General features: G+C 45.8%; 1 protein-coding gene across 2 annotated transcripts in view; it reads left to right on the forward strand.

Annotated features, from left to right (window-relative positions):
• The window catches only part of LOC144733339 (adhesion G protein-coupled receptor L2-like), a 351,793-nt gene that overhangs the window by 63,615 nt on the left and 260,250 nt on the right, over positions 1–27,928 (forward strand). For both annotated transcript variants that reach the window (XM_078615186.1, XM_078615187.1), the window contains exon 2: positions 26,752–27,507. In XM_078615186.1, coding sequence (XP_078471312.1) covers positions 27,333–27,507 — 175 coding nt within the window. In that variant the 5' untranslated portion in view covers positions 26,752–27,332. The remainder of the gene's footprint in view (positions 1–26,751; positions 27,508–27,928) is intronic.

Here is a 27,928-nt window from a genome sequence, read left to right on the forward strand (position 1 = left end):
GTTATGCAAGTCCAAGTCGAGTCGCAAGTCATCAAATTCATGACTCGAGTCTGACTCGAGTCCAAGTCACATGACTCGAGTCCACATCTCATAGGTGGGACAAAGTCATTGTTATGCAAGTCCAAGTCGAGTCGCAAGTCATCAAATTCATGACTCGAGTCTGACTCGAGTCCAAGTCACATGACTCGAGTCCACATCTCATAGGTGGGACAAAGTCATTGTTATGCAAGTCCAAGTCGAGTCGCAAGTCATCAAATTCATGACTCGAGTCTGACTCGAGTCCAAGTCACATGACTCGAGTCCACATCTCATAGGTGGGACAAAGTCATTGTTATGCAAGTCCAAGTCGAGTCGCAAGTCATCAAATTCATGACTCGAGTCTGACTCGAGTCCAAGTCACATGACTCGAGTCCACATCTCATAGGTGGGACAAAGTCATTGTTATGCAAGTCCAAGTCGAGTCGCAAGTCATCAAATTCATGACTCGAGTCTGACTCGAGTCCAAGTCACATGACTCGAGTCCACATCTCATAGGTGGGACAAAGTCATTGTTATGCAAGTCCAAGTCGAGTCGCAAGTCATCAAATTCATGACTCGAGTCTGACTCGAGTCCAAGTCACATGACTCGAGTCCACATCTCATAGGTGGGACAAAGTCATTGTTATGCAAGTCCAAGTCGAGTCGCAAGTCATCAAATTCATGACTCGAGTCTGACTCGAGTCCAAGTCACATGACTCGAGTCCACATCTCATAGGTGGGACAAAGTCATTGTTATGCAAGTCCAAGTCGAGTCGCAAGTCATCAAATTCATGACTCGAGTCTGACTCGAGTCCAAGTCACATGACTCGAGTCCACATCTCATAGGTGGGACAAAGTCATTGTTATGCAAGTCCAAGTCGAGTCGCAAGTCATCAAATTCATGACTCGAGTCTGACTCGAGTCCAAGTCACATGACTCGAGTCCACATCTCATAGGTGGGACAAAGTCATTGTTATGCAAGTCCAAGTCGAGTCGCAAGTCATCAAATTCATGACTCGAGTCTGACTCGAGTCCAAGTCACATGACTCGAGTCCACACCTCTGCCGACACTGTGTTACAGTTGAGGTGAACATGAGAGCGGAGGTGGAGGGGAGATCAGATTAACGTGCGGCTTTTGTGAGCACCTGTGAGATACTGTGTAATACTGTGTAACTCACATCCACTGTTTGCGCTGAATGTTTACGCGGGCAAATTATCTCTCGCTCTTTCGAACGCACACACAGACAATAGAAAATCTGTTCCGTATGTGGATACAAATTATAACAAAAATCCTCTCAAAGTCACCATTCAAGGGCAGCCTTTACAGAATTGCCCCTCCATTTTGTTTTCGGTTTTAGTTTTTTTGACGCATTAACAATCTGCCTTATTGACGCGCACCGTTTGAAGTCTCTACACGTTGAGTGATTAAAGTACGGGCTTCAACTAGAGCGTGGGAAATCACAGTGCGCTTTATATTTATGATCAAGAATAAGATGCATAATTTTTAATGGCCTCAAGGTATGACAGTGAGGCGCTGCGCACGTTACAAACATCGTAGCGCCATTGTTTTTGTACACCCCATTGAAGAAATGCAAATGGCCTGGGCCCCCCCCCCACTCCCCCCCCCCCCGTTCAGAATAAAGACTTAAATGATAGGGACCCAGAGGAGCAAGTATTCTGGGTTTGAAGATGACTGTGATCGCGCCGAAAGACTTAATGAATTCTGACATTATGCATGAAGGCCACAAGCAAATGTAGCATACTCAGTAGGCCTCTTACTGAAAGGTATTGATGTTTTGCATGCATGTTGAAAAATTAGTGTCAAATTGGATCATGCCTCTGCTAAAACAGTCCCATCATGTTCCAATTCCGCAGCGCGGCACAATGCAAGTTGGCGCACATGAGCACGGTCCCGCGGCAACGGTATTTATGTATGCACAGCGGTATTTTGTGCATCGTTTCATTACAGTCGTGGGTCACTTAGTTGAGGGACCTTGTTAAAGTTGTATGAACGGCTGTGCACAAGTGACCCTTCACCTCCACTGTTATTGAGGTAGAAGATTTTAGAAATGTTCACATGCAGGAAAAGTAGAGATTTTCTTGTCAACTCTTGTACCAGGGCAGGGGCAAGCTAATTTAAAATTTAGCACCATGGTATAGTTCCGGTTAAAGAAGGTCAAGCTTGTAGAGTCTATGCTGGTTTCTTTTTAATGTGCAGTTTTGTTCTTTGCCTCTTTAGCACCATTGGGATCTTTTCTGGATTCTAGATTTGAAGCTTTCGTGACTGCAAGGATTCATATTCTTAGTTTTTTCGGTAAAGTCACGTAGGTAAAAAATTATCAAGTGAGATATCAAGTGAGATACAGCTATCGTGCTGTGGCGGTTCCACCTGAAGACGGAAGCTTGTGTTGCCTCCGAAACGTCGTGATTTTTATTTTATTTTTATTTTACTTTTATTAATTTTAATTTTTTACCTACGTAACTTTACCGGAAAAAACCTAAGAATATCTTTGCTGGAGTCATGAAATGGCTTTACCATCTCTCTAAATCCGAATATATATAGTCTACATATTCCTTCCATTTACTCTCCCAATGAATCCGTGGCTTAGACACGTCGTTCTGGGCCCCCCCGTGGTTGAAATAAAAAAAAATCCCACGCACGATGATGATGCCTCCATATGGGCGTCAGGTGCACGGGATGTCATGGGGATCTGATCACCCAACATGGTTAAGAGACACCCACGGTATTTTGAAGCAAAGTCATCGCACCTATGAGCTCCCGTTTTTTTCTGCCTCCAACAAGGCGATATAACCGCCGATTGTGCTGACGGTGGAATCTTAAAATACCCAGCAGCATGGCAACAGTATCCTCGGCGCTGAGTCGGTAGTCCAGCACAGTAGTTGCATTGATTTAATGACACTATAGAACAGCAGAACTCAAAAGTGATGGTGGGGTGGTGGGGGGGGCAGTCTTCCGAAGGACGCCCCCAACTCCCAAAGCGAAAGCAGCACCCCTGGGTTTTGGTGGTAGAAGCTTGGCAGGACCAGCCGAGAGATTGTGAGGAGCAAGCGTACTCCACACACAAAACAAAGATCCCCCATATAGCCTTAACAGACTGTCGGGGCAAGTGCTGCTAGCGAGCGCCTATGAAGGCCGGCACGGCACACGAGGGGGTGGGTGGCCAACACCACGCCCGGCCGCCTTTGTCTCCCCAGCAGCGATGTTTACACATCGCACCGGATACTCATTTGAGGCTGAGTCGACCTAGGGGAGGCCCAGGGTCGGTTCAGATAATCGTCACTGGTGTTCGCCGTGAGCGGGAATCGAACCCGGGCCGGCGGGTTCATAGCGCAGCGCGCTAACCGCTACACCACCGCTCCCCACACACACAGACACACACACACACACAATTTTGTTTGCCGTGTGACTTTGTTAGCACGAACGCTCGAGGAATTTGGTTAAAAACCGTAAAGTTCGTGCAACTTGGAACAACTTTAAAGGCTTCTATTCAATCTTAATTTTAGCGATAGTCTGTGTTCGTCATTCAGTTGTTTAACTAATAACTACGGTATGTGGATTTACGAGGAATGTAAATACGATGACGATGATAATGATGTCTCAAGATGTAGCGCAAGGAGGGACCTACATCTGTGTGCAGCTGCCTGGGAATATCTGTAGGGAATTACCGCGGTGAATGATCAAAGTTACTTCAGAGTTAGAGTGAATGTTAAAGGCCCAGTGACCCAGGAAACATGGGACGTTGGGCCAACATTGGTTCAACGGTTCCAACCACATGCCAACATGGGGCCCACCGTTGCATATGTACCCGGGAGATAGAGAAATACACGTAACTATAATGATCTTCAATTATCCAGATTTCACCGTGAAGACAGATGACTGCGTGGAAGAGTAGGCCAAAACATCTGACGAAGAAGAATCCGTTCGGAATTCAAGAAAGGAAAGAGCAGTGCATCATCACCCCCGTGTTAGTAGACGGTGCATGGGAGCAGATTTGATGACACTACGTCTGAAATCGCTGCAAATAACTTTCTTATCCACCCCGAGGGCTGTGCTGTTTTCTCACCTGGCCTCTCGCTCCGGGGAAGTTTTATTTGTCGCTCTCACTCGTGCCGGTATGTGCTGTTTTGAACACAAAAAAATTACTGAAAATAATTATTATTACTATTACGTTGTACTCATAAGGCACCTTTCACAAAAAAAGGCAAAAAGGCTTTAGGCACTGGGCAGGAAGTGAGAAAGATGTTGAAGAAAGATCCGGTTGGCAAAATGAGGGCCAAAGAGGAACAGAACTCATTAGGGAAAAACTTTCTTTAGAAGATAGTTTTATTGGACCATCGCTCGAAGTGTCGCCTATTATGTAACTTTTTCAAAGGCCATCTTGTTATAGACGGTGCTGTTGAGTTTTCTTCCATAATTGCAATATTTTATCCACATGAGTTCAATTCCCAGGCCACGGTTGACAGCAGTGACAAGAGAGAGACATGAACATGGGAGCCTGCTTTTCACCAACCCCCATGATATGACTGACACGTGTAGAAGGCAACATCCAGCAGCAGATTGACAAAAGTCAGCAAGTTACTAGTCATACGTAATTATTAATTGTAATATACAAATGTGAACAGGTTCACCCATGGCTAGTGGTTACTGGGTGTTGATACGTTTCATCGTAATTGTTAACTGGAGGTATGGGCACTTATATGCTCAAACTATTCTCAAGGTTCGTGCATCTGCCCAGTAAACATGGAACGTTGGGCCAATGTTGATCCAACGGCTCCAACCACTTGCCAATGTTGGCCCAACGTTGGCATGTTTACTGAGTGCCCACCATCCTCTTGTCAGCAGACCAACCTTACGAATGGCATTAGCTGGCGATGCTGCCGCTGCATTGGCACACGAGCACAAACAAGAACAAGCAACTCGACAGATGCGTCAATAACACCGCGTGTGGCCTCAAAATGAAATAAATACATTATAATCGGCGACGTTTCGGGCAAAGGCCCTCCTTCACTTGTCGATTTGTGCCGCGAAAAAGATCCGTTTGCCCATAACGTCGCCCGCTATATATTCGTATCTTTTTTTTCAGGCCACGGTGTTATTGACTAATACGTTGGGGCTATTATTTCTGTTACGCGTACGGTATGTCACACATCTGCGGTGCAGGAGTACGAAACGGCAAGCGCTGGAAAAGACGGATTAGGGCTACATGTGGGGTAACAATGTCAAAAGTCTGCGGCCCGTTGAAATACAGCAAACAGCTGCACGGTAGGCTTTACGATATCCTAACACATACCCAGACAGACTTTCTCATGGCACGTGTTATGTGAAGCGTGCTGGACCGTCCCCACTGAAAGGTCCTTTGTGCTCGGAGCCCACTCGCGCCTTTGAATGAAAAAAAAAGTACGGCGCTTGTAATAAATAATAATTGTATTGACGTACGTGGGGAACTGGACGGGGAATGGAAAAATCACGGCGCAAAAAAAGAAGAGAGTCCACGCAGGGTCAGACATATATCTGACTGCATTATGCGAGGACATGGTATATTGTCACTGGCTGAGAATTTCTGAAGAAAAAAAACCGCACGAGGAGGGGAAGCTGAGAGAATGATTTATAGGAAGCAGCTGTTTGGTGGCCGAGTATTATACACCCACCGTGAATCGCCGAATAAAGCCACGCGAATGCGGATAAAATGGTCTCTCCGCGCAGTGCAAATGTGCGCAGTCGTTTGCCGCTTGATTTACTTACTGTGCGCTCTGCTCCTCCGTCCGATAAGGGAAATGGGTTTTTTTCTTTTTACAAATCAGAACAAATATCGAAATTGACCTTGCATAGCTGCGTCAGGGGCCGGACAAGGTCACGTGGATTCTTGCCGTTGAAGGTGCGGCACCGTTGGCTCTGCGCAGCACTCGAACGCAGCCAGCGTGGTTGCGGCCAATATATATTTTTTTATTGTCGAAGCCGAATCCAAAAATGAAAAAAGTTAAAACTTCAAACCGAAACGAATGTGTCCGAGAACATTTCTGCGAAGTAATAAAAAAAACTCACTTTCCACCCCCACCTCTCAGATATATAATTCGGAAAATAACAATGCTGCGTCGGCCGAAACACATTTCGTATTAATGAATTCGGATCAAATCGACGGCAACAAAAAAACACCCCCGCCTGGCATATAGGAAGTGCACGAGCAGGGGTCCTATTGTGAGATGTAACCATTTTGGAATTCCATCTGCTAAGAACTGAGCCTTTGTGCATTGAGCGTGGAGGACATGGGGGGGGGGGAGAGTGAAGTGGAGGCTGCGACTGGAAGTTTGCTTGGGTTTTGTGTGACCTCTGCTCCCCCAAGCCGCCTATCCCCACCAGCTCACTGAAGTGGCACAGGGAGGGGGGGCGGATTTGTAATTTTCTAACGCCTCTTGATTCAACAGCACTCCTCAGCACTCCAACTCCACATGCGGATTCCACATTTTGGAATCTCTTTTTAGCTTTATGCGGCTTACAAATGCCACTTCCTATAGTTTGAAGGCTTTTGGATGGATGCGGGCTGTTTCAATGCCGTGGTGGTGCTGGTGGCGGTACGGGAGAATTTCTCTTCATCGCTGCGACGTGGGAGATGGATGTCTCGCGTTTCTTATTGCCCTCGAAATTACTCCGCTTATTTGCGGAGGAAAGTTTGCAGGTAATTGCAGATAATGAGGATTCTGCAAATAGCTTTTGCAGACCCTAGGGCTAATGCGGATAATAGTAAACTGGGAGTTGTGCGCAATAGGGTCACGGATAAGAGTGGTTCCGTAAATGTAAGGCTGTTGGCTACAACTTAGTTCAAGGCGTAGTAGAAACAGGGTACGCCAATGCATACGTTAATTGGTTAATATTGCTTCTTAATGCTCCATGATACATACGTGAATTTGCATGTGAAGGATCAGGTCAGACTCATCCTGGTCTCTTTGAGTTCTCACACGGTTAAACAATATTGGAATCGTGCGTACGTTATATACTACTGTATGTTGAACTGCTTTTGCACAGTCGTACGTACCCAACCGTGCTAATCGAAGGTGCGAGGGGGGAGGGACAACACTAAACATTACATAAAAAGTTGGCAATACGTTCAGGCGCTCAATGCCAATGTTGTTAAATAATAAAATACAGAAGCCTTCTCGCAGTGGGCCCACCTGTAAGGTGTTTTCGCGTCACCTGACACGCAACCAATACTGCCACGGAGGCGAAATGGACGGCGTGAATTTGAGTCCAGATGTGATGGGTTAAAAAAAATGTAAACGTGAAACTTGATGATGAAAAAAATCAGCGCATGCAAAATTTTATGCCAATAAAATTATGTTTTGGCTTAATGGGGTGAACAAAACGATAAGAATTCTTTAGGTAAATTATCCTTGACTCTCGAATCAGAATCCTGAATTGTGAGGAGGGGGTGAGGGTGCACATCTCTTAGACCCCCCTCTCCCCACCAACTCGCCAAGATTACGTAAAGTTACATTTGTATGTTATAATAATGTACTGTATTGATCGAATGCACAATACTGTAATGGCAACACTAAATCGAATTCGTAACTGCGGACTTTCTCTAAACAGTAAAAAAAAGCCTGTTTTACGAGCACATTTGAAAAGTAAAAGCAGTCATTTTTACGAGCATATTATATTTTATATATTTATGGTACTGTAATGTATTTTAAGGGAGAGCGATGGCGCAATGGTTAGCGCGCTGCCGCTATGAATCTGGTGAGTGTGACTTGCTGGTCACGGCTCTATCGTCAGTGGCGGGAGAGGGGCGCCACCGTGGCTAGGAGATGTTAACTCCTTGGCCTGGTACACAGGAGATCGTAGGTTCGACCCGGACCCTGACGCTGCTGTATATTTGGAGTTTGTGTGTCTCTCTCCCCGTGGTTGCATGGATTTTTGTCCGGGTCCTCCAGTTTTTCCCATCACATTTATAATCATCATGCGTTTGGAGTATTTGGCTGATATAAATGTCCACGTGACGATAAGCCACTTCGTTGAACTATCATTTGTGAAAGCCAGGTCGCTTCTGAAAAATAGCTAAATATAGCTCAGTCGGGCCTTACCTGGTAAAATAAAAAAAATAGTTTAGTTTTAGAGTGATATCAAACTGTGTTCTGGGTGCATTTCCTTCACCAAACCTGCTCTGAGCAATGTGGTGAAGGAAAGTCAAACAACTCCCCGGCAATCTGGAGCCCTCACCCAGTAAGTGGATTAGTAAGGGCAAAGGCACAGCGTTGCTGTTACTACCTCACGCCAAGGCTCCAACAAGAGAGAGAGAGGTCTTAGAGAGTCCCTCTTGAGGGTACCTTGGCCTACTCTTCCACACTGTGGTAGCAGTACCTACACTTTACCCCCCCCCCCACGCACTCGGCCAAGCCGATCGACCAACTGTGGATTGATAGGGCTGTAGATTATTGTTATTTAATATATTTAAGGCTTGTTTCGTTATATTCAGGTCGGTGCACCTGAAAGCATTAAAGTGATCACGTGTCTGGCTCTTTTGTTAGATGCCCTGAGTGACACTTGGGTGTTGGCCCCAGCAGATGTGCTATTTGCGTGAGATGATTGTGACTGGCAAGGGTCGTGACCTTTATGGGGTGTTTAGTTTCCTCCCCAAGGTTGCCAACTGCCAGTATAAATTTACGTCCGTCCGTAAAACAATTGCAAATTACAGAAAACACGTGTCCGTAATAATGATGTTAAATCTGTTGTTTATACATTTCCAAAATGTATTTGCCACCGCAAATCTTCGTGAATGAGAAAGGTGTTGACGTCAATCAATGTGTGGGCCACATTTTGCCACTGTTCTCCAGTTTTAGGTAAAGGTGCAGCCCTGCAATTGCTTGCTCATGCCACTGCTGTTGGAAGGGTCTCCAGTAGAGGGAGCTCTAGTGAGCCCCTCTGGAGGGTCGTATTGCTCTAATCTTCCACGATGGCCAAACGTCTTGGAGGAGTTGGGGGTTAAAACTAAACTTTTTAAATGTTACCAGGTAAGGCCCACTCAGCTATGTAGTTCTTATTCAGAAGCGACCTGGCCACAAATGACAGCTCAACGAAGTGGCTTATCATGTAGAAATGTATAGCAGCCAAATACTCGAAACGCGTGTTGATTTCTTAATGTGGAAGGAAAAACCCTCGCCAGGTATACAGGAGGTCGTGGGTTCGGTCCCGACCCTGACGCCTGCTGCTGTGCATTTGGAGTTTGCGTGTCTCTCTCCCCGTGGTCGCGTGGATTTTTCTTCGGGTCCTCCGGGTTTTCCCTCCACATTTAGAATCAACATCACTACGCGTTTATAATATTTGGCTGCTATAAATTTCCACATGATAAGCCACTTCGTTGAGCTCTCATTTGTCGCCAGGTCGCTTCTGAAAAAGAACTACATAGCTGAGTGGGTTTCACCTCGTAAAATTAAAATAGTTTAATTATAGTTTTATTGGAATGTCTGCCCCCCCCCCCCCCAGCCATCCGAGTTGCTGACTTTTCCCTTCAACTCCAATGGAGAATTGAAATCTTGTCCCACTCGTTCTCCACCTTTCCCTACCCTTAGCATCATCTACTCTTCACCGATTTGTCGTTTATTAAAATTTAGTTTAAGGGAGCCAATTTGGCTGTGTTGGGTGGTGGAGTGGATCTTACAGAGGTGAGAGTGCTGCTGCGCCTATGAACCCAATGACCCAAGTTTGATTCCCGGCCACGGCTAACATCATTGGCGAGTGGCATCCGAACTTGCCTCCCCCCCACCACCCCCACCTGCACTGACCAGCATGGTCAAGTATGGTCAATCAGCCCCCGTGACTAACAGAGTTGGGAGGTCTTCATCCAGCAGTAGATTGACAAATGGCTGTCCATGTATTATTATTTTAACTTCATTACACTCGGCTATTTCTAGGTATGCTTGAAAAATGTTGCGTCCTCCGGTCTGAGGGCATTGACGTGTTGGTTTTGAGGACAAACTACAATATTGCTACAAAACCAATCGCTTCGAAACTCAGCACACAGCTCGCCAATGCCTATACACGCGTGTATAAGTAATACTGGCAGTGACATGCTCTTCATAAATCATTATATGTATATTTTTTTTACCGAAGAATTATTCTCTTTTTGGTAATTAAAACATTGATTTAACACGCTGGCTTTCACAACCAATATTATTTATGAAGACGTTTTTTGATCGCGTACATTTACGCGCCCAAACCCAAAAAAGTTATCGTGCAGCATTACTATAAAAAAACTTTAAAGTCCAACTTAATTATAGCACGTTCTTTAGAGCCTGTGTGTGAGAGCTCCTGTACGTATGTATCTTGAACTTCTTTCGCACCATACATATCTTCCACCTATGACACTATTGCACGTTTGTGACATGTGGGTAGTTTTGTGCGCGCGTGTACGGTTTACGTACGTTGGATTGCACGCGCGTTGTAACTTCTGCTGGGCATGCAATTTCTTTGCACGACCGGTGACCCGACTTGTAACGATGTACTTGGAAGTGACTCGATCATCATCGCGAGGACATTTGGTGTTCGCGCCGTTGTTTCAACCACGGCCGCCGCATTTGAACCACGAACCTCTCCAACGAGTGGCGATCGCTCTACCGCTAGGGCATGTCACCGCCTCGCGATACAATCGTTGCGTGGGATGTATGCTTCGTCAAAAAAGTTGATCTCAAAACGTATCGGCCAGGAATCTCGTAACAATATGGAAAAGACTCCATTAGTGGATTGGATTACTGGCTCGTTCATTCCCTGCCCTTGCTGTCACCTGGACAGTATCTTGAATTGCTATTCTATGTAGATGCTTTGTGAAACTGTACAATACAAATCCTGCCGTTGATTCCAAATTGAAATTACATTTGCTTTTGTGACCAGGACAGTGATATTTTGAAATTTACTGATTTTCAATGAGAAAACGGGCGAATTTGTGTCTTTTCGTTCGCATAAAGTCAGAAAAAAACAACATGTCAATCAAAATTAACATGCATTTATACTAAGGTAATACAAATTACCACAAAAGATTGACAAGTGAGTAATTTTTCGAGATTTACGATTATACTGTAATTCACTTTCACGAATCAGCCCCCAAATGTAGTCTCCCATCATGTTCTCGTTATACTGTCCTTGATAACGGCGTTCAAAGTCCAGTATATCCTGGTGGAAGCGCTTGCCTTGCTTCTCCGATTACGCTCCCATGTTCTCCTTGAATTACTCAAGATGAGCATCAAGGATATGGACTTTGAGGGACATCCCATTGTGCCGTAGTTCTTCACCAAAGTCTCAACCAGCTCCACATAGTTTTCGACCTTGTGATTGCCCAGGAAGCCACGAACCACTACGACAAAGCTGTTTCAAGTCGCTTTCTCCTTACTAGTGAGCTTCTTGGGGAATTCATTGCACTCCAGGATTTTCTTTATCTGTGGTCCGACGAAGACACCGGCTTTGACCTTTGCCTCAGAGAGCTTAGGGAAGAAGTCTTGAAGTTACTTGAAGGATGCCGACTCCTTATCAACAGCTTTGACAAATTGCTTCATAAGGCCCAATTTGATGTACAGTGGTGGCATCAGCACCTTCCGGGGGTCCACCAGTGGCTCCCTCTTGACGTTGTTCCTCCCCACAGAGAACTCGGTCCGCTGTGGCCTGTCCCGCCTGTGGTAGTGCACCTTGGTGTCTAAATCTTTTGTAGTCATTATTGTATTACTTTAGTGTAAATACATGTTAATTTTGATTCATATGTTGTTGTTTTCTGACTTTATGTGAACGATAAGACACAAATTCGTCCGTTTTCTCATTGAAAATAGGTAAATTTCTAAATATCACTGTACTGGTCACAAAAGCAAAGTTTGTGGGGAATAATAGACATTTTCTTTACTTTTGAGGCATGAGCAATTATGATATAACACTTAATACACAGGAACAAAAATAAATTGTTACAAAGTGTTATCGGAGGTGCGCGGGAAGGACAACAAACTGAACACAAAAAACAGTTCTAAAGACATTTTTTAAAATTTAGATTTAAAAGTGCGAAGCTCCAGTGGCATCCTAATATCGGAAGGAAGAGCGTTCCAGACGGCCGCAGAAGCGCATCTGAAAGTGCCGCACGATGCGTGTGGAGTTAAACCCACAAACACGTGAGAGAGCTCTAACCCTACAGTGAGCCGGGCGTGTTACACGCACCTTGAATATATCGCAATCTCTGTTTCCAATTGTTTACGTGCGTGGAATGTTAATGTGCCACGTAAATCCCTGAAATTTCGCGAAAAAACTCGCAAATGTGTCCGTATGTTGAACCTCTTTCGAGCCAACCGTACTAATATTTGCTCGTGTCACCAACAAACTCCCCCCCCCCCCCGCCATAAGCACATTCATCTTATACATTTTGTTATTGCTACACGCTTCGTGTAATTTTATTTGTTCGTGCTCATCCTCGGTATTGACAAAAAAAACAACCTGGGCAGTCATCATTCGAGCCCCGCACTCCCCCCCCACCCATGAGAACGCGTAAACAGTGCAAACAAATTATTCTATTGAAAAATGCCCTCAAAGTGAATCACGTTCCATCGCTCATATCGCCCCCCCCCCAAACCTCCACCCCCTCCTCGCGAGAATGCTGTGTGTAAGCGCGTGTGTATTTGTTGACATCCTAGCATCATGCTCTTGATGAAACGTAGTTAAATGCTGCCGGGGAAATTGCCGCCGGTGGTGGCATGCCCTTTCCGGGCCTGACAGCTGGGTTATGAGCTGACCTTTCTTACAGCCACTGCTCGTTATGGAAGGGCAAGTGGCGGTGGGTTGACTGGTGCCCTTGCCCACAGGCCTCACAGTAATCTCATCTCTCGCTCGCTCGCTCGCTCCCCAACAGGCCGTCTCCCATCCCGCCCTTGCTTATCACTCTTCCTTCCTGTCTGTCTGTCTGTCTGCCTGTTTGCGCGCTTGACTTTGTGCCAGTTTGTCAAGTTTCCCACCTAGAAGTTTGGCGAGTCTCGCCTCCTCTGTCTTTTCATTGCGCGGCTGCTCATTTGTCTGGGTCTGTCTTGGTATGTTTGTCGACGTCTTTTGGGATTCATGGCAGCATTTAAAAAAAATGTTTTACAGGCAGCTGTTTGTGTGTTCGTCACTTCCCCTACCCCCCATGCATTTTTTTCTTTTCAACTTAGTTTTCGTGTATTGTTATATTGCAGCTTATCAATGTATACATGTTTTTTTTTTATCAGCTATGTCTGCGTTTGTGTGCACGTCACGGGCGAGCGGTGGCGCAGTGGTTGGCACGCTGCACATCGAACCCCGACAACCCGAGTTCTATTCGATTCCCGTTCGTGGCTAATGTCAGTGATGAATATCTGAACTCGTCCTGGGCCTCCCCTAGGTCGCTTCAGCCTGACTGGGCGTGATGGCGGCCACACCGCCCTCTCGTGCGCCGTGGCGACTTCCATTGGTGCTCGCTAACAGCGCTCGCCCCAACAATCTGGAAAAGGCTCTATGGGGGATCTTTGTCTTGGTTGCATGTGTGTTATTTTGGGCACATCCAGTGCTGAAATTACTCGAGAATTGCATTTGTGAATATGCCAACATATCTTGCCCTTCTGTGCTACAAATAGATATTGCCGAGGACAAATGCATTTTAACGTAACACCCAAGATAAAATGCATTTTCTCTGTCAATATTAAGCCGCATAATGATCTGGTCAAATCTGTGTTGCTAGGAGTCCTCCGCCACTCGACACAGTCAGAAAAGTAAGTTGTCACACGTACAAGTGTGCAACAACGCGCCAATTATAGTTTGGGCTTATTCACCTGTGAAGTGAAGAACAATGTCACGACAACATGAGCCAACAGATATTTACGTTCCGCTGGAAAACGATGCCAGGCATTTCAGGCCTTGCACTATTGGACAGACGGGACGTAACATCAGCGTAAGACTAAAAGAACAGCAAAGAAACATTACATTCTCTCAAACACAACTGTCGGCAGTGGCAGAACATGCTTGCCAACAAGGACACTCAATTGATTTTGACAACGTTGAAGTGTTGTGTAAAACGAATTATTACTGGCCAAGACTAATTAGAGAATTCATTTAAATTGAGAGCAATACAAGTAATTTTAACTATTCTTTGGTTCTTTTCGGTTAAGTCACGTCTAAAAATAAAATAATAAATTAAAATAACATATTACGACGTTTCGATTGCAACACAAGCAATCATCATCAGGTATAAAAGAAATAGCAACAAAAAATCTAACTAGAAAATTTAATTTATTATTTTATTTTTAGACGTGACTTAACCGAAAAGAACCAAAGAATAATTCCTGCAGTCACGAAAGCACCTAAATTAAGATTAATTTTAACTACTCTGACAGCTACAGGCTTAGTGCAGCCTGGAAGCATATTATTAAGTAATACCTAATACATTTTACAATTCCTTATAGAAGAATCACGTACTAATCTTACTTAATTACACCCCCCACTCCTCCGCCTCTGATCTCTACACCTGATTGGGTTCAACGATGGCGTCATCCTGTTGCACTATTTAAGCCCGGAAGCAGGTGGATGGCTTCACAATTCTGACAAATCGCCCGATGATGCTGGATGTAATTTACAGCGAAACGTCGTACTACTCAAATTGTAATTGTTGTGGATTCTCTCTTCAAATACACCGGTGGGCTGAAGTAGTAACTAATTGCAATTTTGTTTACGTGACAAATCCATTACTGGGGTGGTGGAGGGTTTCGACACATTTATACTTACGCGATCTAACCCAAAAGCCTTTATTATGAATAATATTGGTCGCGAAAGCTTACGTGTTAAAACTTCATAAATTAATTAATGTTTCAGAATGCATGCGTATGCTTGCTTTTTCTTCCCTTTTTTAAACTTCTGGGTTTGGCTCTAGTCAATTAAATCTGGCCAACGATTCCGTCCTCACGTCACTCTCATTACGTTGGTTTGCAGTGTTTTTTAGATATATACACATTTGTTTATATTTTATATAAAAAAAATGTTGGCAGAGACCTCAATGGATGGAATGTGATTAAAAACACATTTTGATTGTGACAGATGACGGAACGGATGTTCAAGTTTATTTACAGATGGCATCGTACACCTGACTAATTCCTGAATTACAAACAAAAATAATTCGCCACCTTCATCTCGAACACTGCCTCGTTACAGAAAAAATATACAAGTAGGCCGCCATTGCCCGAGACGGAATCCTGCCGTATATTTGTACGCGTTTAGCAGAGGTGGGACAAAGTCATTGTTATGCAAGTCCAAGTCGAGTCGCAAGTCATCAAATTCATGACTCGAGTCTGACTCGAGTCCAAGTCACATGACTCGAGTCCACATCTCATAGGTGGGACAAAGTCATTGTTATGCAAGTCCAAGTCGAGTCGCAAGTCATCAAATTCATGACTCGAGTCTGACTCGAGTCCAAGTCACATGACTCGAGTCCACATCTCATAGGTGGGACAAAGTCATTGTTATGCAAGTCCAAGTCGAGTCGCAAGTCATCAAATTCATGACTCGAGTCTGACTCGAGTCCAAGTCACATGACTCGAGTCCACATCTCATAGGTGGGACAAAGTCATTGTTATGCAAGTCCAAGTCGAGTCGCAAGTCATCAAATTCATGACTCGAGTCTGACTCGAGTCCAAGTCACATGACTCGAGTCCACATCTCATAGGTGGGACAAAGTCATTGTTATGCAAGTCCAAGTCGAGTCGCAAGTCATCAAATTCATGACTCGAGTCTGACTCGAGTCCAAGTCACATGACTCGAGTCCATATCTCATAGGTGGGACAAAGTCATTGTTATGCAAGTCCAAGTCGAGTCGCAAGTCATCAAATTCATGACTCGAGTCTGACTCGAGTCCAAGTCACATGACTCGAGTCCACATCTCATAGGTGGGACAAAGTCATTGTTATGCAAGTCCAAGTCGAGTCGCAAGTCATCAAATTCATGACTCGAGTCTGACTCGAGTCCAAGTCACATGACTCGAGTCCACATCTCATAGGTGGGACAAAGTCATTGTTATGCAAGTCCAAGTCGAGTCGCAAGTCATCAAATTCATGACTCGAGTCTGACTCGAGTCCAAGTCACATGACTCGAGTCCACATCTCATAGGTGGGACAAAGTCATTGTTATGCAAGTCCAAGTCGAGTCGCAAGTCATCAAATTCATGACTCGAGTCTGACTCGAGTCCAAGTCACATGACTCGAGTCCACATCTCATAGGTGGGACAAAGTCATTGTTATGCAAGTCCAAGTCGAGTCGCAAGTCATCAAATTCATGACTCGAGTCTGACTCGAGTCCAAGTCACATGACTCGAGTCCACATCTCATAGGTGGGACAAAGTCATTGTTATGCAAGTCCAAGTCGAGTCGCAAGTCATCAAATTCATGACTCGAGTCTGACTCGAGTCCAAGTCACATGACTCGAGTCCACATCTCATAGGTGGGACAAAGTCATTGTTATGCAAGTCCAAGTCGAGTCGCAAGTCATCAAATTCATGACTCGAGTCTGACTCGAGTCCAAGTCACATGACTCGAGTCCACATCTCATAGGTGGGACAAAGTCATTGTTATGCAAGTCCAAGTCGAGTCGCAAGTCATCAAATTCATGACTCGAGTCTGACTCGAGTCCAAGTCACATGACTCGAGTCCACACCTCTGGCGTTTAGGCAGCGTTAATGATGAACGTGGTGAGTTTCTTGTGTTTATCCTGGTGCAGCACTGCCATTGCAGTCCTGGAACAATTCATCGGTGATTTATATTTGTTGAAAAAAGAACAAAAATAATTGATGTGCCGTCGTCACTTTTTGCTGGAAGAAGGCCTCGCCCCACACGCCGTGTTGGTTTTTGGGAGGGGGTGGGAGGTCGTTATTTGACCAAACTTCATCATGCTGGTTCATGTGGCTTCGTGAAAGTCATGGGTGGGCCAGGATTGGTGAAGCTATCACTCGCCACCACCGGGGTGGCTGCTCAGAGGTAGGGCGACTCGCATCAGGAAGGATGCGAGTTCTAATCCTGATCAGGTCCCCTCCATACCACCGGGTTCAAAAGTCAATGGTGGTTGTCCTGTGGATAGACTTGCCCCTGCCACAGAAATGTGGAATTTCCGTGACTGGCTCAGGGCTGGAAACGAGAAGAGCGCCACTTTAATGTGCACATGAGCAGGATGCTGCTTTAAGTTTGACTGCTGTTTTTTCCCTCCTTTTGAAATCCCCACTGTGTTTCGGGTTGTTGAATGACAATAAAAAAACGCTGATATATAACAATAAACACGACCGCTAGCCGTGCCTGTTGCTGGATTCAAAGTGCAGAGTGCTAACCACTCGCCGCCACTCCAGCCGCCGATCACTTTGGACAATGCAGTCCACAGAGCAATCACGAGAGGAAGTCCAGTTGAGCTTGCACGCACGTCTGCCACGAGGTGTTCATGCTCGCCGCCAATACCCAGAGCCAACCTGTGTCAGGGATGAGCCTGAAATGGCTCGGCACGCCTCGTCGATTTCTTCAAGTGACAGTGACCAAATAGATGGACTATAATGAACAGGGAGGCGAGGGGGGTTATTCAAATATGCTTTTGGTAATTGCATTTTCTGTTCTCCACCCCGATAAAAAAAAATCGTACCTGCACGGAACGATTCGCAAGTGCGAGCGTAATCCCAGTTAATGTAATGTTTAACGAACGGCTTTTCCGCAGATGTCATCTGTTTTTGAGTGGCAGGCAGATAAGTCTCGGGAAAGATGCATCCATATGTGCTGTCACTCTCGTGTAAACCGGAGAAAGGTAGAGGCAATGAAAGCGTTTAGTGGTAAATGTCACGACCTGTGCAAAACTGTATTTTCAGACTGCCAGTACACGTCTATATATGTGCCGTAGGACATGAGCGTTTGTTTAACATTCTGGCCAGTACTTTAGGCAGATAGCATGCCACTGGTTTGGTGGGGGTGTCTCCCTCGCGAAGCCTTTATGCACCACTGTGCAGTTATCACAGCAGTTTTATTACAGCTTGACAGAGAGCGGCGTGGTGATCTACGATGGAGACCTCTCTGGCTCACGTGAACACGCGGCTGTGTGTTTAGAGCCTCTTGACTCTGTAGCCACCGCTTCTTTGCGAGCGGAAGCCGGAGTGGCCGCGCATGATCTTCATCACGACGAAGCCGTCGCTCTGAACGCACTCGCAATGTTCACCTTCCTCTCTCGGCGGTCCCCCGTCGGGTGAAGAAGGTTCCTCCGCACCACCACCACCACCACCACACGTGCTGCCACCCTCCCTGGTGCGGGTTGGTGACCGGGTGGAGGGGTGGAAGGGCTGCTTCGGGTATATCGTCGCGTGTTACAAAAAATGCGGTAACTTGGAGGCTGTTGTCAATCCACCGCCGGATAAAGGCGTTCGCGGAGCGCGTCGCTTTTGTGTGTTCCTTGACACTGCGCGCACTTCACCACGGCCCGTGCGGCTTGTGAAGAGGGGGGGGGGGGACCCAGAACCGATGCACATATCGCTCGCCACTCATGTTCACCATTGCCGGGGCATCAAACTCAGGCCGCCTGTGGATCCATCACCACGGCGCGCGGAGCACCGTGCCGCATCTCCCCCCACGATCGCTCTCGGTCCCACCAACCCCCCCCCCCCCACCCCCCTAAGCGATACCACAGTTCTACGCTACATACAATTGCAATGGATCTTTCGTCCGTGTGACATGTCTGAACGTCTCTTCGCTCGTAATCCCGGCGAAGAAAAAGAAACCGCAGGAAGTTACTGGCGGGCGGTCCGCGTGAATAGTCGTTGCGCTCGTTGCGTTCGAGGCGCACGGTGTGGAGCCCTCGGCTCCCACGTCCCGCGTTCAAATCCCTGCAGCGCTCTTCTCAGTGCGAGGCGGTCGATGTGCGCGACACGCGCCGCCGATACGGCACAGATCCCCACACCGAGTAAAGGCACTGTGTGTGTGCGGGGGGGGGGGTCTCCTTTGTCGGATCGTGTCGTGGCGCGCAAAAAGACACCGCACGCCGCTTGCATGGTCGTGTGCGTCTCTCTCTCCTCTCGCTTCTTCAGCCCCCCCCCCCACGCACCTCTCTCTTTCTCTCCCCTCTCAGCCCGCTTTGGGAATTTTTTCCAAATATTATTTATCTGTTTGTTGTTGTTGTGGCGGGCGCTCGCACAAAAAGCGCGCGACTATGCCGCGTTGCTTTTTTTTTGTATAACACCTTTGTGCGGACTATTAAAGTGACTTGTTGTGAATGCTGTAGATGAACATAGGAAATAGGTCGCCTGTTAAATGACTGTGACGCCAAGTCGCGGTGATTGCGAGGTGTTTGGTTTGATCATTTTAATCCATTTCTGGGATAAGACAAACAAAGTGGCTCTGTAATTGCTCTTTCTTTAATTTGTAGCTTTGTATATTTAATAATAATAATAATAGGAGTAGTAATGCGTTTGCTAAGTGCTGCCACTCTGCTGAATTTCTGTTGTGCTTCGCAACCGTGTTGCGAGTGAAGCAATTTATGATTGCCACTTTTGCAAATCCTGCAAATCTGTTTGGGGGGCTCGATCCACAGCTGCCCCCCCCCCCCATTCATCGAGAGGGAGGGGCAAGGGGGTGGGGGTTGAGCCCTTACAACTAAAAGTATAGTATATCAAATTAATGCACATGCAAACATTTTATGCATTAGCTCGGCTCCCCCGGGCACTGGAATGGAGTTCTAACGTCTCTGTTCGAAGTTGTGTCGGTGACCACTCTAATGTCAACCAGATTTCACGTTAGTACTAAAATATAATGTTTTAAGTATCGATTATATCTACGTACTATACTAGAAATATATCAAATAAAGATTTTTTTAGGGGAAAATCCGCCCATCACATTGCAGAAGTTGGTGAGCTTTGTGGCATCGTGAGACACGGAATCCATTCGGGAATCTCAAAGGACCCCACGTCCGCATGCATCCGAGAATGTCTGCAATAGAACTCGTGATCTTTCAAGTACCCTTCTCGTCTTTACACACGGTGGCGGGTGGGGGGGGGGCACTTGCCTCCACACTCTTGATATGAGATTGATATGAGAGTGGTGTTTGTGGCGTGAAATGAAATGCATCCAAATTATTTGAAAAACCTTATTTTTAAAATGACGGAGAAATAATGCAGCCAGTTATTTTACGTGGTCAAATGACTCTCTGATGTATTTTTGGGTTTGTACCCGTGGGTTGTTCATCACGATGTGCGACGTGTTCTGCTGCACGTGCTGGGAGCTATTGTACGCAGCACAACCGCAAAGGACATATGCAGCAGTAATGTGGCCATACACTCATTCGAAGACCCAAATAAACACGTGGGAGTTTTGGTCATTTAAGAGATGTCCATACTTTTGAGGCACCCAGGTCATTGTTCCCATTGTCTACCCATGTGTGCATGGGTCATGCGTAGACAATCTGATATTTGCTACCATTGTACTCATGCCATTTAGTATAAATCTGGAGAGAACAGGTTCATTAACCTCCCGCAGTCATGTTCATTAGCCAGTCGGATTTTCTCTGGTCTGTGCCCATTCTCGGCCTCCCTAATCCGCCAATCTGATGGCCTTGCCACTTGCTCGCCCTTTTCACAATAAGCCTCTTTTGCTTGCTCATCTTTAGCCACCATGCACTGCGGTGCAACAGAAGCAGCTGTTGCGTTAGGGCGGTGTTTCTCAAACTGTTTAGGCCCTCACCCCACGTGAAAACGCATTCAACTTCTCTCTCTAAATACCACTCATACTAAATGATTCATATAACCGGAACATATTTTCTTAAATGCAGCTATCATTTTTTTAGGTGGGCGTCATTTAGACCTTAGGGTTAGGGTATTTTATTCAGGGTCGTTTACCTAACTTCATTTTTTTAATGAAATGTTATAAGTAAAATTTGAATTAATGTTCTCAACAAAATCTCTATAAAGGTTGTCATTATCAACCTGCGTTTGCATCACAGCCCCGCAGACCACGTGGAGGACCGTCACGGACCACCACCGTTGGTGCCGGGGAAACTTCTGTGCTAGACAATAAACCAATAACAGCCTCAACATCGCAGCGAACAAAACTTTTTGACCACGCCACAAATCTACATTAAAAAATTCAGTACACAGTTACATTTTATGTAAGCAGTAAAACATATTTATATCCACTCTTAAATTAGACTGCTCTTGTGTTATTCACTGGTGGTGCGGTGGTTAGTGCACTCTCCCTGTGCTGACAGCAACCTGAGTTAGATTTCCGGCCATGGCAAACATTGATGGAAAGTTTAATCGAAACCGGTCCTGGGCCCCCATCTGAACTTCCACTCTCACCGACCAGTTTGGGGAAGTATGGCCAAACAAACCCCCATGACTAATAACATGGCAAGGAGTAGGTAGATCTTCCTGTAACAGTGGATTGATTACCCTATGTAACGCAATTTTTGTTCCTGAGTGCTAAGTGTTATTTTGTAATTGCTTATGTCTAAAAAGTATAGAAAATGGCTATTATTCCGCACAAACTTTGCTTTTGTGACCAGGACTTTATGTGAACGAAAGACACAAATACACACATTATCTCATTGAAAATAGGTACATTTCAAAATATCACTGTCCTGGTCACAAAAGCAAAGTTTTTGAAGAATTAAAGCCATTTTCTGTACTTTGAGGCATAAGCAATTAGGAAATAACACTTACTACCCAGGAACACATTTTTTTTTTACACAGTGTTATGAGTTGTAAAGCATTATTGTCAATCAATAGAACAGATGCAATTATTGTTTAGTCAATACAACAGTCTTTAAAATGGCAGTGTACAAACTTTTTGCCCACACCACATATACCGTATATTAAAATCCTGCGCTCATAATAATAAGAAAAAATTACCTTTCCATCCACTGCTGATGCGAGATTGGTGACAAGGGATCTAGAACTGGTTTAGCTATCACTCACCACTCATGTTAACAGTGGCCTGGAATCAAACTGGGGTCACCAATGTGCCACCACTCGATCTTAAAGCACAGTACAGTATGTTGTTAAGTGTTACGTAAGCTATAATATGTTTTATATCAGCGATTACATTATTCATAGCCATGGTGTATGCTTCATGTAGTCGCAGCATGACCGTGTATAGCATAAGAGAAGGTTAATATCTGTCAGTAAATGATGACGAAACAAAATTCAAATTATTTGAAAATATCATCGTGGAATTATGTAACATGCTGAATGTGGATTTTTGTTTCTTTGTGAGTTTCACTCCAAAGAGTCAAGCTGCTTCAAGCGAGCCTGTGGCAATGCTTGCTCATCAAAATGAGTCTCTGCTCTGACTACGATGGCATCGGTTTGGAAAAAAATAAAAAATCCAGTGCAATACAGTACGGTAACCTGTTTAAGGTAGTAATAAAAATGACTTTAATTGAAAAATAGTGCCGCTAATTGAACCTTCATCAGCAACACTCTTGGCAACATTATCACTCATTCATATTTCATCACGTATCATCTTGCGATAGTCAAAACACCTCATTAATGCTTGCATCATCGGCACTATGCAATCCGCCTTCATAACCCTCCACCATCTGCTGGAATAATGTCCATTAGACAAATCCTTCTCGTGCTTTCGTTCCTGACAGTGAAAATTACAATCACAATTTATAGCGTGCGCATATTTCACAAATCGGACGCATTTTCTCAATTGAGAACTTGGAAGGCAAGAGCCGGAGCACAGTCCCTTGAATTCCGATTTGAAGGGGCGAGGGCCTGGACGGGCGAGGGCATTAACTCGTGGGGGCATGAGCTGGTGAGGACCTTGAGCTGCTGGTTCAAGGTGGATGGTGATGCATGGATGCTGCTCAGAGGTCGCAACCGGGTACCCGATACCCGTACCCTACCCGATACCCGGCTACCCATACCCGGCCGGGTACGGGTACGGGTACCCGTTTGCGACCCTGGTGCGGCCGGGTACGGGTAGGCCGTGAGTCACTGGTGAGTCACCGTTTGTCACTCATTTCGGGTAGGGTACGGGTACGGGTAGGGAACAAATATCCATTCCACGGCCGGGTACGGGTACCCATTTGCGACCCTGGTGCGGCTGGGTACGGGTAAGGAATCAAAACCCGTTTGCGACCTCTGATGCTGCTGCCAGTGTACAGCTGGGGTGGAGAGTTCCAGACTGCTGCTGCTGCTGCAAGTGCAGCTACGGAAAAATGCGGCCTAGCTAGGACAGTCCTGGTTCTGGGTACGGTGGGTAGATTATTGGCCGTACTCTGAACAAGAAGAGAACTCCATTCGGCTAGAGCTCTCTTGCAATCGAGTGCAGCTGTTGGTATGCAGCGTGCATGCCAATTGCGTTAAGTACCACACGAGTTGAGCAGTAAGTGTGAAATAAGATGACGCTAGATATTTGAAATTTAACCGAGTGGCTTTCACAGGACTGTTTTTTTTTCACCTCTTAAAATCTGACACTTTTTTCTGTCCACTTTGCCTTGACGACATGCCATGGCTTGCCCTAACCTGGCTTGACCTGCTCTTTTTTTTGCATTTGTGAGACCTTCCCTTTTTATTTAGCCCTCTCCATCGTTACGTGGACAGCGAGAGGGCTTTTGGCGATTGTTGCTCGTCAGAATCGTTATTGAGACTGCCGGAGGAATCCGATGAGCTATGAAGCTCTTTGTCACAGATGTCCAGTTTGGGCGGGTCAGCAAGTTACAACAGCGAACAATACAAACACGATAGGAGTGGAAAATAGTGAACATGGTAAGCAAGTCACTAAATATAAATGATTAATACATAAATTAATTATATAAGTCCAATTTATCAAGGCGTAAGAAACAACAAAAACGGTCCCAGACCACACCAAGACAACACACAGCAGTAGCCCCTCGATTAAATATCACGGTAACATTGAACTATCGCTACGACACAGGTTATGGTCAGAGTTACAAATCACGTGTGTGAGCGTGACATTACTGGAGCGTGCCCGTGGTGGCACTTGATTAAACATTCACGTTACGGCTCGGTTGGCAGGGCCCTGGTCTCAGGAATGATTTGCCTGTGCGACGCAGTTGATTTTGCGCCAATTTCTGTTTGCATCGTCGCTGTGACTTTACTTGTTTTGATTTTGTCGTTTTTGGTGACCCAGGTCACTTGCAAATGAGAGTCAGGTGGGCCCCCCCCCCCCCCGAGTTATTATGATTATCTGGACAAACAAACATAACTTAAATTAATTGGGGTTCTCCCCGCTGGCCAATCTCTCCTTCTCCCCCTCTCTCGCCGTAGCCCTGGAGCAGTCGCACCGCCTGCACACTTCACTACTCAGCCACGCCACTGTCACCCACAGCAGCAAACAAAGTGGGCTGCCCTCTCGGCCTCCTGCGCATGGCGCTTGGAGGGCTGAGAGAAGTTCAGAAAGAGTTCGCGCACGATAAGCGCAATGCTTTTACATAGGGCCCGAGTCTCAAGAGTCCGGCAACTTTGAAAGCCATTTTGTTGAGGAGAGTGGAAGCCATTATGGAAGTGGTTGGGGGAGGGATGCTGTAATTGCCTCATTGCTGCTCCCTAAGCTGTTTCCTGCTAGGGTCCAGAAATGTTGAACACGTGTGCACTCAAAAGAGTCTCCTTGTTGCTTTTCAGGGCCTGAGCACACAGATCAATATGTCGATTCCTTCCAATGCCGTCCTCTCTTTGAGTCAACACTGGCCGCTCGCCAGGGACGGCATCACCGCGTGTGTGGGTGTGTGCTTCCCCGAGACCCCGCTCTGTATTCAGGGTTTGTAGTACGAACGTGTGCGGCTGGGCCAGCGACGCGCGTCTGTGCCGCGCTACGACGTTTGGCTCTCACTCTTAAGAGATCCGCGGGCTTTCTTGCCTTTAATTGCGCGTGATATGTTATTTTACAGCAATTAAACGGACGGGGGGGGGGGGAGAAAATTGCAATTTACCACCCCACATCGTACGGTTGTTTGCCCTCACCGCACAGCAATTCCTTTGCTCCCTCTGAGGTGACACATTCAGGGTTGGCTTTCCTTAATTTTTCTTTGCATCGCCACGGCTGAGTGTTGTTGGTGGTGGTGGTTGTTGTTGTTGAAGCAACGAGTGGAGGAAGGCCCAGGCTTTACAGTTGCCCATAAATAAAGGGATTGGACTTGGAAACCGTGTCACATTAATTTCTTCCAATAATATATGGGATACTTTAGGGTTTTGCATTATTCAGCCACCCATCTTGCACGTTGAAAGGTTGTAAATTACCCCAACTGTATCATTTTTATCATCGTGGACGTGATGTATTAAGTATTCAAATGTGTGACTTATTGTCAAATAACGTAAATTTAAGGTGAGCAGAATATTATTACACCATTATTTAAAATTCAGTTTTGTGTGTGTGTATATCTTTGTCGAATGCGTGCTAATCCCTAAGACACGGGCCCGATGCATATGTAGGATGGTGCTTGTTATTACTGTACGCAGGGCTGTCTGTACGTCAACTTACATTTAAATTATTCCAACGGGCTAATTTTTTTTTTATTTTATTTTAAAATGGCAGTGCAAGAGCATTATGCATAATTGAATCTGCTAAAGCTTGGCCCAATATTGGGATCTGCTAATGAGATGTGGAAGCCTGCAGATTGGAGAAGGCAGTTTTTGTATGAATGCAAGCGAGAGTGGTTCGGCAGCGCATCCTCAAGATCCTGTTTATTTTAGCTCGGCATGTTTCGTAGTGTTAAATATACACACACACACGTGTTCTACAAGAAATGCAGGGACCTACACGGTGCAAATCCCCCATTGTGTTATATTTAGATGGTTTCCAGGTTACCATACACTGCTAAATCGCTAAGAGACCATAAAAATACTCTTGTTTAATTAACCCTTTAGCTGCCATTAAATCCACTCGTATAATAAACACACATACACACACGTACACACACACACGTACAAGTACTTTGTAGTAAATAATATTGTGGCCACTTGCCGGTATCGGTGCGGTCACGCCTGTGACTTGTTGGTGAGCATGCTCATGGTAATACGACCCCGGCCACCCAGACTTGAATCCTGGTCATACACACCAGTGCCGGCTGGTATCTAAACCTGGCTTGGGCCTCCCCTAGGTCAACTCGGCCTAAAATTAGTAGCAAGTGCAGTGTGCCTATATCAGTACCCAAAGGTTGCCAGTTTTGTACGGCTGACCACGCGACACCACTCCACTGTGTGCCATGCCGGCTGCCTGCCTTAATAGGTGCTCACAAACAGGTTAAAGTAGAGGCAGCAAGCCCCCCCCCCCCCCTTTGTTATGGACATGGTGTAAGGGAGGCCCTCCTCCACCGTTGGAGTGACAAAGGACCCTACATTATACAAACAGCACACTCCGTCTCTAAGATTAAAACATTTACAGCATACTCCCCTATCCGATGTTTTAACAAAAATAAATACATTATGTTAAGGTGACCTTTCATAATAATATGTGTATTTTGCAAATACCTTTGAAGGTTTTTTTTATAGTTAAGAAATGTGATAATGTACCATACAACTGCAATTAAATCGCAAATGTTAATTACAAAATTTAATATGTGTATTAAATCAATGCGTGTAGTGTGCGATACACAGCACATACATAGCATTTTTCCAATGTAATTAAGGTGCTATTTACATCAGCACAATACTGTATTTAATTCCGATAATCCAACATGTTCATTGACAGCCTCTCTTGTTGTTGTTGCTGCTGTTGTTGTTCCAGGCTCAGATATGACGATCGCATCAAATGGAGCGTCACCTTCGTTGTAGCGAGAAAGGCCTTGAAAGGATCACAGAAGACTTGAGCATACGACTTGAATTGAGCCGCGTGGAGGCTTCACATGGCATAACCATGCCCGAGCGGTGTGTGACATCACAGTCATAATACACTTGGAACGCCTGGATGACACCGCACTGACGTTTGATTGGTGGTGACCGCACAGTAGAGACGGGTCCTGCCCAGCTGTGGTGAGCTCGCTCGCTCGCTCACTCGATAGCTGCTCATCCGGCCGGGTCAGGCCCCGGCTTAAGTGAGTGCCCGGTGGCTCATTTGCGTCCCAGCGAAGACGGGCGACATTGCGAAATGACGTGGAGGGAAACGCACCGCCGCTTGTGATCGCTCACGTTTCGTATCTTCCCATCGCGGGCAATAACCAAAACACAATCGACGACGACAACAAAACTCGGCAGAGACGCCCAAATGTCGCCATCAAAATTCAGCAAGTAGCGCGCGACGACGCTATAGACTGCTTTTCCGTTTGACGTTTTGGAGGGGGATCGCGCCGGAAGCCCGTCCGGCGATTGATGCGGCTTCGCTCGACATTTGGGGGCCCCGACGTTGGGGCGAAGAGCGTGGAGGTCCACATGGCCAGGAGGTCGCGTGCCGGATGCCTCTGGACGGTTGAGAAGCCCTCGACGGCCATGCTGTGGACCTGCCTCCTCCTCCTATCTACCTGTAGCAGCATCATGCCGGCAGAAGGTAAAGCCACCTAACGGATACCATTTTCGCGGGAGCCTTGGAAGGACCCTGTCTTGCACAACTGCTAATGAGGCTCACTAATGGGATATTTGAAAAGGTGTTTGATTAAAGAGCACCTTTAATGAACGTGAAATTAATTAAAATGAAAATTAAGTTGTCACACTTTCAAAGGTGGGGCCTATGTATAGGCTCCCATTAGTTTGGTATAAATCACACATACTATTAAAGTGGAATCCCTAATAACAAAAGTCATAATATCAAAACCCGCGGTCTTATTTTTTTTTCCCAATGTCTACCGGTCCTTTGGGGATGCCTGTGTAAGGGCCTGTAATTGCCAAGTGTTAAAAAAAAAAACCTCATTAAGACAATTAAAAATAGTTGTCTCTCATATTTGCAATACTCATTATAAAACAAACACCAC

This window comes from Lampetra planeri, chromosome 46, assembly GCF_965212315.1.
Source record: "Lampetra planeri chromosome 46, kcLamPlan1.2.h2, whole genome shotgun sequence".
NCBI lineage: Eukaryota > Metazoa > Chordata > Hyperoartia > Petromyzontiformes > Petromyzontidae > Lampetra > Lampetra planeri.